Here is a 12,710-nt window from a genome sequence, read left to right as displayed (position 1 = left end):
GGCATTCTCTGGTTTCAGTTTTTCAGGGTGCAGAGGAAATGTTCAGCCAGGTCTTCAGTATTCGCGGTGGCACAACTCAACAAAGAAAGGCAGGGACGTGCAAAGAGAAAAAGACTTTCCTCTCCTCTTCTTGCCATCCCAGATCTTAAGTGTCAGTCTCCATGACAACAGCATTATCAGTCCGTCTGTGTGCCTCGCGCCAGGCAGGCTTGTGTGTGTGTGTGTGTGTGTGTGTGTGAGTGGGGAGGGTGTTGGAGTAATGTGACTTTTTGAGTTTTTGCGGATGTGCCTGATAAATGCAGACTGCGTGTTGGGGACTGTGTGAGCTCCTGTGGGTGTGTGTGTGTGTGTGTGTGTGTGTGAGACAGAGTGTGTGTGTGTGTGTGTGTGCGTGTGTGTGAGTGTGTGTGTGTGTGCGGGTGAGCTCCTGTGTGTGTGTGTGTGTGTGTGTGTATGTGTGTGTGAGAAAGAGTGTGTGTGTGCGTGTGTGTATGTGTGTGTGAGAGTGTGTGTGCCTGTGTGTATGTGTGTGTGAGACAGAGTGTGTGTGCGTGTGTGTGAGAGTGTGTGTGTGTGTGTGTGTGTGAGCTCCTGTGTGTGTGTGTATGTGTGTGTGAGACAGAGTGTGTGTGTGCGTGTGTGTGAGATTGTGTGTGTGTGTGTGTGTGTGAGCTCCTGTGTGTGTGTGTGTGTGTGTGTGTGTATGTGTGTGTGAGACAGAGTGTGTGTGTGTGCATGTGTGTGAGAGTGTGTGTGTGTGTGTGTGTGTGAGCTCCTGTGTGTGTGTGTGTGTGGGTGTGTGTGTGTGAGACAGTGTGTGTGTGTGTGAGAGTGTGTGTGTGAGCTCCTGTGTGTGTGTGTGTGTGTGTGTGTGTGTATGTGTGAGTGAGTGTGTCTCTGCATGTGTACACACACTTGTTTCTCAGTAGTGTCGTTCTACAGGAGGTGATGTGTTGAGATAAGTGAATAAGGCTAAAAGAAATCGGAAAAAGGACATAAAGTCACAGTAAGAGCTACTCTCCCCCATCCTCCTCTCACTCCCTCTTCTTCGCTCTCTCTCTCTCTCTCTCTCTCTTTCCTCTTCCCTCTTCCCTTCTCTCTATATGAAGGCTTCTGGGCTGCTGCTGCCGTTGATCTTCAGGTAGATCTTGGCGTCCTCGTCCTGTGCCTTCTTCTGGTGGGCGAGCTGCCGGCGGAAGCAGATCAGGTAGATGGGCAGGCAGAAGCCGAACAGGCTGAGCCCTAGCAGACCCACATCCACCTGTGCAGGAGAGAGGAGGACCCGGATTCAGCATTTTACTATTCCTGGGGTTCTAGCTGCCAACTGTGGTATCGTTACTTGGTCAGTTTATCTAATTATTCTACAAAGATTCAAGTTTTTATCTGTGTGATCACTCTCGCACAAGGAACTGTGCTTCCCTCTCGAGTTTTCAGCACATTTGTCCCTGGTTATGAGTTGCACATTATTCTGGATAAGAGCATCTGCTAAATCACTACAATGTAATGTAGTGGGTCATGGGACTTTAGCAACATACTGATGTGAATCATCCATTATTGCACTGCTATACACTCACACAGTTTATTAGGAACACCTGTATAGCTACTTATTCATGCGATTATTTAATCAGCCAATCAGCCATAAAATCATGTAGATACAGGTTAGGAGCTTCAGTTAGTGTTCACATCAACCATGAGAATGGGGTAAAATGTGATCTCAGTGACTTTGACCATGGAATGATTGTTGGTACCAGACAGGGTGGTTTGAGTATTGACAATGTTTGAGAATTTATTTGATTTGCTTTGATTTATTTGATTTTTTTTTTTCTCTAAAACCAACCTAATCCTAATAATGTGCTCACTGAGTCAATGTATTATTGGACACTTCAACATATCACACAGAGAGTCAAGATGCCTTTTTTGCATCCTGTGTGTGCACTCTCAGAAATAAAGTGTCAGTGGAGGTAAATTTCTGTTTCTTAAGGTTCAAATTTTCCAAATGTACCCTGAAAGTACAGTCATTTTCAGTAAAGTGAGTACTTTTTAGCAGCAAAAAAGGTACAAATTAATTATATATTGCTGGTTGGCAATTTTACGATAAAATTATAGGATACCCCCCAGCAACAAGCATTTGCACCTTTTTAGGCACTTTTCATACCTTTATTTCTGAGAGTGTGTTTGTGTCAACACAAATGTACTGTATGTGTGTGTACATAGATGTGCATGTGTGTGTATCTGCGTGTGTGTGTGAGTACATAGATGGGCATGTGCGTGTGTGTATCTACGTGTGTGTACGTAGATGTGCACGTGTGTGTGTGTGTGTGTGTGCACGTACGTGTGTGTATCTATGTGTATGTGTACATAGATGTGCATGTGTGTGTGTGTATCTGTGTGTGTGCGTGTATGTGTGTGAATGTGTGTGTACATGAGCAGGCCTACCCAGAGTGGGTTTCCCTCTAGTGGACCCATCATGGCCATGAAGAGGGGCTGCTGCAGCAGTGCAAAGAGTGCGCTGACCAGGGAGTGCATCCCTGTCAGGCTGCCGAACTGAGAGGATGGGTACCTGGAGACCAAACAGGCCACAGAGCTCACATTACACATTGAGCAGAGCACTGAGTTCTCAATACGTATTACACACTGAGCAGAGCACTGAGTTCTCAATACGTATTACACACTGAGCAGGGCACTGAGTTCTCAATACGTATTACACACTGAGCAGAGCACTGAGTTCTCAATACGTATTACACACTGAGCAGAGCACTGAGTTCTCAATACAATTACACACTGAGCAGAGCACTGAGTTCTCAATACGTATTACACACTGAGCAGAGCACTGAGTTCTCAATACGTATTACACACTGAGCAGAGCACTGAGTTCTCAATACACATTACACACTGAGCAGAGCACTGAGTTCTCAATACATATTACACACTCTTGCAATAAACTTTCCCTATGCAAACAGGCATGTAGAGACTCAATAAATATCCAACTTTGAAAATATACATTGTGAGCTATTTAATATACAGGATGGAATGTGATGTTGAAGGGGAGAGCTCCCCCTTCTGTTTGTAATAGGTATCAGCATACAAGATATTTAAGTGTGGCTATAGACAGAAATATATTGAATAGATTTGTATATATGGAGGTACTGGAAATATGGAAATATAATTCCAATTCATATCATATTTTCCAAAAAGCAGCAATTGGTAAAAAACTATGAATATATTTATATTGATAATTAAATAAAATGTTATTATATACAATAATATGTTGTACATGTACATTAACAAATTCTTATGTCAGGATAGAACTACATGACATTGTTGGAACATGTAGATAGACGCTAAAATTCCATTCTCACTAAAATGACAAATAAACAGTCAACAATAAAGTTATAAAAAAGTAGAGCAGGCAGATATTACAGGTCATTGCAGGACAATGTAACTGGCAATCTGATGTATATAGTTTCTGGGACTCAGGGATCACACTTACACAGCTGCATACAGCCCTCCGGCGGCGGAATGGATGAACCCTCTGACAACTGTGTGCAGGACAAAAGACAGAATCTGGAGGGAGGGAAAAAAACAAGAAAGAGAAGCCTTTTACCTCCAGAGCAGTGTCCCTGCGCAACCCCTTTTAAGCCCTCTTTGGGGCTTTGTGTGTTTTCTTTTGTCCTTTAAGGAGTTCCCTGGTAAATGAGAAGGCCACTGATGCATATCCGTTCATGCCGCTGTCCCTAGTCTGCAGGGACCAGATATGGCCACCGGGGGTAGGCATCGACGCTTCAACCAAGGGGGCCTTGTACCGCAAGACCTCGAAGCAACAGCTTCCCAATTCTCACGTGTTTGTCAATTACAGACGTGGCAGACGTGAAGCGGTGGATCATCGTCGCGCGTTCCGGAAAAAAAATCGCACAAAGGCTGCACCCCCGTATCCTCTCTGGAGCATCCTCCGGGAGCCTACCCGTTACTACGAGGAGCGTTTAACGGATCGGAGTGTCATAAAAGATGGCAGATTTTTGGGTCACGCGAGGACCGAGCAAGCGAGGACAAGTAAAATAAGCGGCTGAAATGAACCCCCCCGACCCCCAGGATGTTCCACCACGCACACACCCACAGGGGTGACGAAGAACGCCTCTGTCCTCAGGGACAGGGTGCATCCCAATACTAAAGACACAAAAACACACATTTGTTCCAGTATTGGGACGCACCCAGGGACAGGAGCTGTTGGCCCCTAGGCGGGATTAATGGGAATTCCTCAGTCATCCGGAGCGTAAATGGGGAAAGAGCTGAGTCTCCCTGCTTTAGCCACAGCGCCACAACCGTGTCTGTCTCAAGCCGTGACTTTCCAGTCACAGTGAACAGGGAAAGACAAGAGCATTCCCAACACGCGCACTGCATGGGAAATGTGCATGTATAAATTTCACATGCAATTTGGGTTTGCATGTCCCGTTTATAATGGTGTAGTTTGTGGATACGTTTATTTGGGATGTATTTCATACCAAATATACGTTTATTACAATTCAATTATTATTCATTTATATTTAAGCTCCGGGAATTGGTGACTGAGTCCTGAACACCTGCAGGGCTTGCGCTTTGCTTTTGGAGAGTCTTTACAGCGTTAGCTCCCAAAAAATCTTTGTGTATTTTGCCCAAACCTCCATACAGACACAGCAAGTGAACCCTTACTGGACTGTGATGAGTAGCATCTATTGATCTGCCAGCCATTTACACGTCACTACAGCGCCCCCAAGTGACAGGACTGTTCACCTGCTACTCTGCTGACCCTCACCTCCACTGCCTCACTTTGACCAGACAACCGTGTTGATGGTAGGCCACCAACAGGCCGCTTATACGCTAACTGCTCAGGTGGTTTCCCAGGTAAGGCGCCGGGTATATGCCCCCACTCACCTGAAGGGGAAGGTTGGGCACCAGGCAGGTCACCCCAAAACCAACTAGCAGCACGTTGGTGATGAAAAAGGCCCGGGTGGCGTTGGTGATCTTCTGAATCTGACGGTCAAAGTTCTTGGGTTGTGGCTGACCCCTGTGGAACACCGGAGGGAAGCACTTCCAGCACAAGTGTATCTGAAGCACAAAAACTTTACATGGTTCATACCTCATATATATTTATAGCAGCCTATGCCCCACCCTTTTGATTGTAGTTCATATCGACTGACAGCCTGATAGATGCACAGCCCTTATCTCTGTCTGACTATCATGAAATATTGGGAAGAATTAAAACATTTTAGGCTGTCTGGGTTTAACCCTGCACCAATACACAGGTATATCTGAAACACATATTCTCATTGATGTATTTCATCGTGGCTCCTTTTTGCCACCAGAGGGTGGCAAAGAATCGATTTTGTGTCTATGAGAGCACCTTTTGTGTATTTTCACCTGTTCCCTGTTTGTCTGTGTTTTTAGGTTGGACCTCCTTAGATTGTTCCCTCCTAGATTGTACTCTGTCTGTCTGTCTATCTGTCTGGCAGTGGCTCCTTTTATGTGTTAAGTTCCACTTAAATGGTAAATGGTTGGCATTTATATAGCGCCTTTATCCAAAGCGCTGTACAATTGATGCTTCTCATTCACCCATTCATACACACTCACACACCAACGGCGATTGGTTGCCATGCAAGGCACCAACCAGCTCGCCAGGAGCATTTAGGGGTTAGGGACACTTAGAGACACTTCGACACAGCCCGGGCGGGGGATCGAACCAGCAACCCTCCGACTGCCAGATGCCTGCTCTTACTGCCTGAGCCATGTCGCCCTCAACTTATTAGTAATCTTTGCTCATTGAATCATCATTTTTAAGGTTTGCTCCTTGTGTCTCTGCCCTTCCACATGCACACTAACAGACAGAGAGCAAGAGAGAGACATAGATAGAGAGAGAGAGAGAGAGAGAGAGAGAGAGACTCACTTCTTGACTTCCTTCTCATTCGCTTCTCCATCATCGCTTTCCTTCAGCTTCCAGTCCATGATGCAGCCGATCGCAGGGGTGGTCATGAGACAGAGGAGCTGCAGAATGCCGAAGATGGAGGAGTAAAGACTCACTGACAGAGGGAGAGGCAGAAAGAGAGAGAGAGAGAGAGAGAGAGAGACCAGTTACTCATAGCATAGGATAACATAACATAACCATTCAGTCCAATAATGCGACCACTAAAGGGCACCTAGTGCTCACTGTTTACCGAGAAGCTAATAAGGTTCATAAGACAACCCTTTAGGCAACAAATATATAGTGCCATATATAGTATATATTGAAATATATACTATAACACATACAAAGGCTACATTTCAATATGGAGGCATTCCAAATATATTTTCAACGAATACCAATTTATTGTGCATTTTCTTTTTGCCGAATAAGAGCTTAATTTTAAAAAAATAATGTTTTGCCATTTATTTCAGCAATTAGAATATATCAAGAATACCTGTATACTGGTCTCCATATATAGGAATATATATCAAGAATATATATCAAGAATACCTGTATACTGGTCTCCATATATATCAAGAATACCTGTATACTGGTCTCCATATATAGGAATATATATCAAGAATACCTGTATACTGGTCTCCATATATAGGAATGTATATCAATAATACCTGTATACTAGTCTCCATACATAGTATGAGTATAGTATATAGTGAGGCGAGAGTAAAGAGAAATGGGAATTAGCTGGTTAGAGGTGCTTCACATGTTATCAGGAAAGTGAGCATGAGCATGGAGTAATGAGTCAAATAAAAACTGGTAATGGTTTAGTTTTTAGCTCTAAAGCTAAAATGACTCAAACTACTGCCTTACCCACTTCCATCCTCTCCACTGGAAAAGCATGAACAAGGAAGGGGGGGAGTGGAAGGGAGAAAGAGACCAAGATCGTTTTAAAACGCTATGCCTCGCTGTTGCAAGCAGTGAGGTGGGCACCCTATTTCAACACTGTATTCAACACTTCCAAGTATAGAAAACGTTTTGAACACAGTACAGCAGCTTCATACTGGGATTACAATACGACAGTTCTCCTAAATGTACGAAGAAATATGAAAAACCCAAGAGGAAATGGCAGATATTTTTTAGACCAAAAAAAGAAAAAAACACAGGCACTGGGCGTCATTTCATGTATAAAAAATACAGACACACCAACCTGATGCTGGTTAAAAATAATTCAAACCCGATACTGCCCTATACACATTATTATTATTAGCAGTATTGCCTATGCTCTCTCTTTCTTTCTCACACAACACATCGCAGCCCCCCCGCCTCCCTCCCTCCTTTCTTCCACCCCCGAAGATGTGAACACACCTGTGTCGAGGTTTCCGTCGGACTGGGCCTCCAGGATGCTGTTCATGGCTCCCATGTAGAAGATGAGGCGGAGCTGTGTGATTGACATGGTGAGCAGACACAGCAGGTAAACAGGGCTCAGGACACTCTTCATGAAGGACTGAGCTAAGGGGAGAAAAGGAGGGATGGAGAGAAGGAGGAGAGACAATTTACCCAAAATATATTTGTGCACACAGAAGTTTCAGTAAATATTCTCAAACTATGCGTCACTTCTCAAAACTGTAAATCACTTTATAGTATAACAAAAACTATAAACAACAGCAACAACTGTGGCCCAGTGCTTTTCACCCAGACTAATCGACTAATGAATTGAAAAGTACTGGTGACATTGGCTCAGGTGGTAATAGCAGTCGTCTGGCAGTCGGAAGGGTTGCCAGTTTGATCCCACCCTGGGTGTGTCGAAGTGTCCCTGGGTAAGACACCTAACCCCCAAACGCTCCTGACGAGCTGGTAGGTACCTTGCATGGCAGCCAATCGCATTGTTGTGTGCAATGGAGTCTCCTGGGGTCGAATGGACAACGACTCTGTCGCAGGTCTATAGACTGGCCTTGAGTCTGGCAGTGTCTAGGTGAGTATTGACTCCGTGCAGACGCGTTCAGGTGAGTACTGACCCCGTGCAGACGTGTTCAGGTGAGTACTGACCCCGTGCAGACGCGTTCAGGTGAGCACTGACCCCGTGCAGACGCGTTCAGGTGAGTACTGACCCCGTGCAGACGTGTTCAGGTGAGTACTGACCCCGTGCAGACGCGTTCAGGTGAGTACTGACCCCGTGCAGACGCGTTCAGGTGAGTACTGACCCCGTGCAGACGCGTTCAGGTGAGTACTGACCCCGTGCAGACACGTTCAGGTGAGTACTGACCCCGTGCAGACGAGTTCAGGTGAGTACTGACCCCATGCAGACGCGTTCAGGTGAGTACTGACCCCGTGCAGACGCGTTCAGGTGTGAGCGTGTGTACGGGCACTGATCTGCAGGTTAACCCTTACATTCCTCTTCCGACGCGCTTTTCAGCTCCAGGTCCATGGTGGACAGGCACAGCTTGTTGCCGTCTTGTGAGGGCAGCTCCTTGTGCTTTATGGACTGTCCCGAACTCAGACGGCGCCCCACAGTGGTCACCTGCTGGTAGAACTGCTTCCCGGTGATCTTATGGTCAAAGCCCAGCCAGCTAAACTTGATCTTCACACTGGAGAGATGGATCAAGAGGGAGAGCGAGATGTAATATTATATTATTATGTTTTATCATTATTATATTATTTGTTGCTGTCATTATTACTGTTGTGCTGATATGCTATAATATGGTATATTTATAACACCTTCATAAAAGTGGTAAATGTAGACACATACTTATTGAAATAATGGCTTATTTCGTGTAACAAAAGACCCAAACCATACTACAAGTTACAAGCCGTAAGTAGGCTTCACAGTGTATCGTTAAAATGTCACTGGCATATTTACACTTTTTAAATTGTATCAGTGTATGTTCAGTAATGTGCTTTGTCAACACTGCTCTGGTTGCCCTGCCAGTATAGCATCTTTAAACTGAACTGGACTGAGAGAGAGGGAGAGAGAGGGAGAGAGAGAGAGAGAGAGAGAGAGAGAATAAGCAGAATACATTTGTGTTCTACAGCGAGTGAAGCTGAAGAGATGGAGCTGAGAGAAGAGATGGAGCTAAGAGAAGAGACGGAGTTAAGAGAAGAGATGGAGGTAAGAGAAGAGATTGAGCTAAGAGAAGAGATGGAGCTGAGGGAAGAGATGGAGCTGAGAGAAGAGATGGAGCTAAGAGAAGAGATGGAGCTGAGGGAAGAGACGGAGCTAAGAGAGGAGATGGAGCTAAGAGAAGAGATGGAGCTGAGGGAAGAGATGGAGCTGAGGGAAGAGATGGAGCTGAGAGAAGAGATGGAGCTGAGAGAAGAGATGGCTGTGTTAACTCTCCAGGGCAAGCCTCGCAAACAGGAGGCTACGGAAGCAGCTACGCTAAGCGTCCTGAGCTTAAACTGCGCACCAGGACCCAGCCAGCCTCCTGCCCTTTCCACAGTGACCTCTCTCCGCTCAGCCTACCCTACCACACCAGGGTATAGAGCATCTATGGAAGGCATGCGATATATGGAAACTGTATTTAGAGCTGGGAGGAATGCCAGCATTGAAATGAAGCAATGACCTTTACATTAAGACAGGATGTTTTTTTCCCTCTCTATTAATGAACCCCTGACGAAACAAAACGAAATATGTCATTATATGAAAGGCCATACAATGGCAATTAGAAATATACATGTATAATATTAATATGTCAATTATTTATGATTTGGCCCAAGTCAGATATAATTGCAATTTAACAGACATAATGAATTATTAATCAAAAATCCAATGCACTGGAAATGCATATGCAAAATATTTATTACATAAGTGAAGGGTACATGTGTGGTATCATGTGACGTTTGACCATTTGTCATGGTGGGATACCTGCTATCTGAGTTCAAGTGTAAGAGGAACCATATCGGTACTGGTGACCAGTTGTGGTGGAAATGGCCGAGATATCTATGACAGAGGTTGTCAGACCTCGCGTGCCAACCAGGAACTGGGTCAGAATGCTCTCCGATATTGTTACATAATATCAATGGTTAAAACAAGTTTCTCCCTGTCTGCTTGCATGATGTATGTGAGCATGTGCCACTGTGTGCGTGTTCTTGGTTTTGACACTGTGTATATATATATGTGTGTGTGCGTGTGTGTATGTGTGTGTATATATGTGCATGTGGGTGCTTAAGTGGGCATGTGTTTAAGCGTGTGTGTGCAAGTATGTGTGTAGTATAGCATACTTGTACAGATGTTTGCGTGTGTAAGCGTGTGGGTCTGCAAGTGTGCTTGTAGTATGACCATATTTGTACAGATGTTTGCGTGTGTAAGTCTCTCACGTGTAGTCCATGTCCTCGGGTCCCGGGAAAGGCTCCAATGGCCAGCAGAGGAAGCAGTTGATGAATACGAGGCCGGCACCGCCAGCCCAGAACACCAGGATGGTGATGAAGGACACACCGATGTCATAGATCACCTGAGAAGGAACAGCACACTGAAGTCATCGGGCCCCGTGACTGAGTTTTGTCACAGCCCGCACACTTCCCCTCTGGGAAGAGACGAGAAGACCTGGGAGAAGAAGCGCGGTTCTCACGCCACACACAGAGCGTGCTCAGTACCTTGACGCCAGGGAAGGTGACGGCAGAGGAGGCGTAGGACCCAATCATGAGGGCAATGAAGGTGGACCGGAGGTCACCGAACATGTTGGGTAGCTGGAGAGAGAGAGGGAGAGAGTGAGAGGGAGAGGGAGAGAGGGAGTGAGAGAGGGAGAGGGAGAGAGTTAGAGAGAGAGGGAGTGAGAGAGAGAGAGAGAGAGAGAGGGAGGGAGGGAGAGAGTTTTAACACACCTTTATTATAACACAAGGCACAGAAAATCATCAACTCCCACAATTCACAAGGACAGAGAGAAAAAAATAGACAGAGAGAGGCTCGATTACATTGATGCATTCAGGTCATCTTTAAATGTTTTCAGTCGCAGCAGGTTTGCATACCCTGCCTGAAACTTGTAACTTGTAACAGAAGTGCCCAAAGAAAAGAAGCCGCTGTGGGTTGGATTGTGCAGGCAGGGATTACACGAGTGAGGTCAGCAGTGAGGACAGCCAAAACAGGAGTGTGGAGCAATGTTGCTGTTTTGATCTCAAAGAGGGAGCACAGTCTGTACCCACTGGACCAAAGCAAACAACTTTGATCAGAGAGGATAAGTGTTCAGATGTGTGTGTGTGTGTGTGTGTGTGTGTGTTTGTGCGTGCAGCGGAGGGGGGGAGGGAATTTAGAGAGGGAAACGGCTGAGACTCCATTGCTGCTTCTCTCTCTGAGTCTAGGTGCGTTCGCTCATTTATTCAGATTAAAAGGGGAGCATGTAATGGGTTTAATGCATCGTATAACCCCCCAACTCGCTACTATTGAGTTTTGCTAAGCAGGAGTATCCGTCAACCGGAGGTGGTTTCAATATGCTTTTACACCTGCCCCATTCATCAGAACAACCCCCTCCACCTGCCCCCCCCCCCCCCCCCCCCCCCCCCGGTCCTCCTGGTACCCTCCTGCCTGCCTACTCCACCAATCCCTCTCTTCTTTCCCTCCCTTCCCACAGTCTTGCCCCTTCATCCCTGTCCATTTGAGGCTCGTTAGTTCTCTAATTGGGACAGAGGTGGCCCAGAGACACAAGCAACCAAAGTGGCAATTACTATGACAACAATAACAAACCCACCAACCCTTCCCCCAATTTCTGTCTCAACAGGAGCTGATCTGGAACACTCCCTTTATGACTGGCTGGGCAACTACAATCGCTTCATTACATAAGTGTGTGAGCCTGTGCACATCACTGGTACACCCGGTTCATGAAAGAATTTACGCTATTTAAATGGAAGCTGAAATAATTTCATTGCATTATTTATTTGGAAAATTAATGAGATGCAATTAATCAAGAAGCCTGAGATACTTAAACTGGTAAAATGTCAAATGAGAATGACCCATTTACACAACCAGGCAGGCTTGAGCAGATACTAATTTCTTCACATGCAATTGCAAAATTCATTCTTTCCTTTTGAAGAGGAAGGCAGTGCTAGGAGGAAAAAGGGGATATGAAAGTTGCGGCTCTTTGTTCAACATGGACCCAGACGTCACTCTGGACGCAGGGGGCGGAACAGGCAGAGCACTTCCACAGTGCATACCGCTGCTCATACGTAAAACCAGCAGAACAATGACATTTGGGTTTTTTTTCAGCCACCATTTTCTCTGTTGCCTCCTCTACTCTGAATGCATCCACTCAGCAAACACATGCTGCTAACTTTGCAAGCGACAAATAACGATTACTACTTGTTTAACAGAAATGCTACATACAGTGCATCCGGAAAGTATTCACAGCGCTTCACTTTTCCCACATTTTGTTATGTTACAGCCTTATTTCAAAATGGAATAAATTCATTTTTTTCCTCAAAATTCTACACACAACACCCCATAATGACAACATGAAAGAAGTTTTTTTTTAATTTTTGCAATTTGTTAAAAATAAAAAACTAAGAAATCACATGTACATAAGTATTCACAGCCTTTGCCATGAATCTCAAAATTGAGCTCAGGTGCATCCTGTTTCCACTGATCACCTTTTGGGTTTTCATCAGACAACATGGCTTCACACATCCACTAACTCACACTCCTGGGCGACATGGCTCAGGCAGTAAGAGCAGTCGTCTGGCAGTCGGAGGGTTGCCGGTTCGATACTTCGACACAGCCCGGGCGGGGCATCGAACCGGCAACCCTCCGACTGACGAGCTGGTTGGCGCCTTGCATGGCAGCCAATCGCTGTTG

General features: G+C 45.5%; 1 protein-coding gene across 3 annotated transcripts in view; it reads right to left on the bottom strand.

Annotated features, from left to right (window-relative positions):
* Window positions 1–793: 793 nt before the first annotated feature.
* slc43a2b (solute carrier family 43 member 2b) overlaps window positions 794–12,710 on the bottom strand; it is a 29,828-nt gene continuing 17,911 nt past the window's right edge. Inside the window, exons 6-15 of one of the 3 annotated variants that reach the window (XM_061248900.1) lie at window positions 10,523–10,615; window positions 10,247–10,380; window positions 8,321–8,517; window positions 7,298–7,441; window positions 6,803–6,820; window positions 5,918–6,050; window positions 4,909–5,041; window positions 3,491–3,564; window positions 2,437–2,560; window positions 794–1,261 (exon numbers count right to left, since the gene is read on the bottom strand). In XM_061248900.1, coding sequence (XP_061104884.1) covers window positions 1,100–1,261; window positions 2,437–2,560; window positions 3,491–3,564; window positions 4,909–5,041; window positions 5,918–6,050; window positions 6,803–6,820; window positions 7,298–7,441; window positions 8,321–8,517; window positions 10,247–10,380; window positions 10,523–10,615 — 1,212 coding nt within the window. In that variant the 3' untranslated portion in view covers window positions 794–1,099. Of the gene's footprint in view, window positions 1,262–2,436; window positions 2,561–3,490; window positions 3,565–4,908; window positions 5,083–5,917; window positions 6,051–6,802; window positions 6,821–7,297; window positions 7,442–8,320; window positions 8,518–10,246; window positions 10,381–10,522; window positions 10,616–12,710 lie in introns of those variants that run through there. The other 2 variants (XM_061248901.1, XR_009709187.1) reach the window with 2 other exon arrangements.

This window comes from Conger conger, chromosome 7 (genome assembly GCF_963514075.1).
Source record: "Conger conger chromosome 7, fConCon1.1, whole genome shotgun sequence".
NCBI classification, from domain to species: Eukaryota; Metazoa; Chordata; class Actinopteri; order Anguilliformes; family Congridae; genus Conger; species Conger conger.
This window is presented reverse-complemented; position numbering and strand designations above follow the sequence as displayed.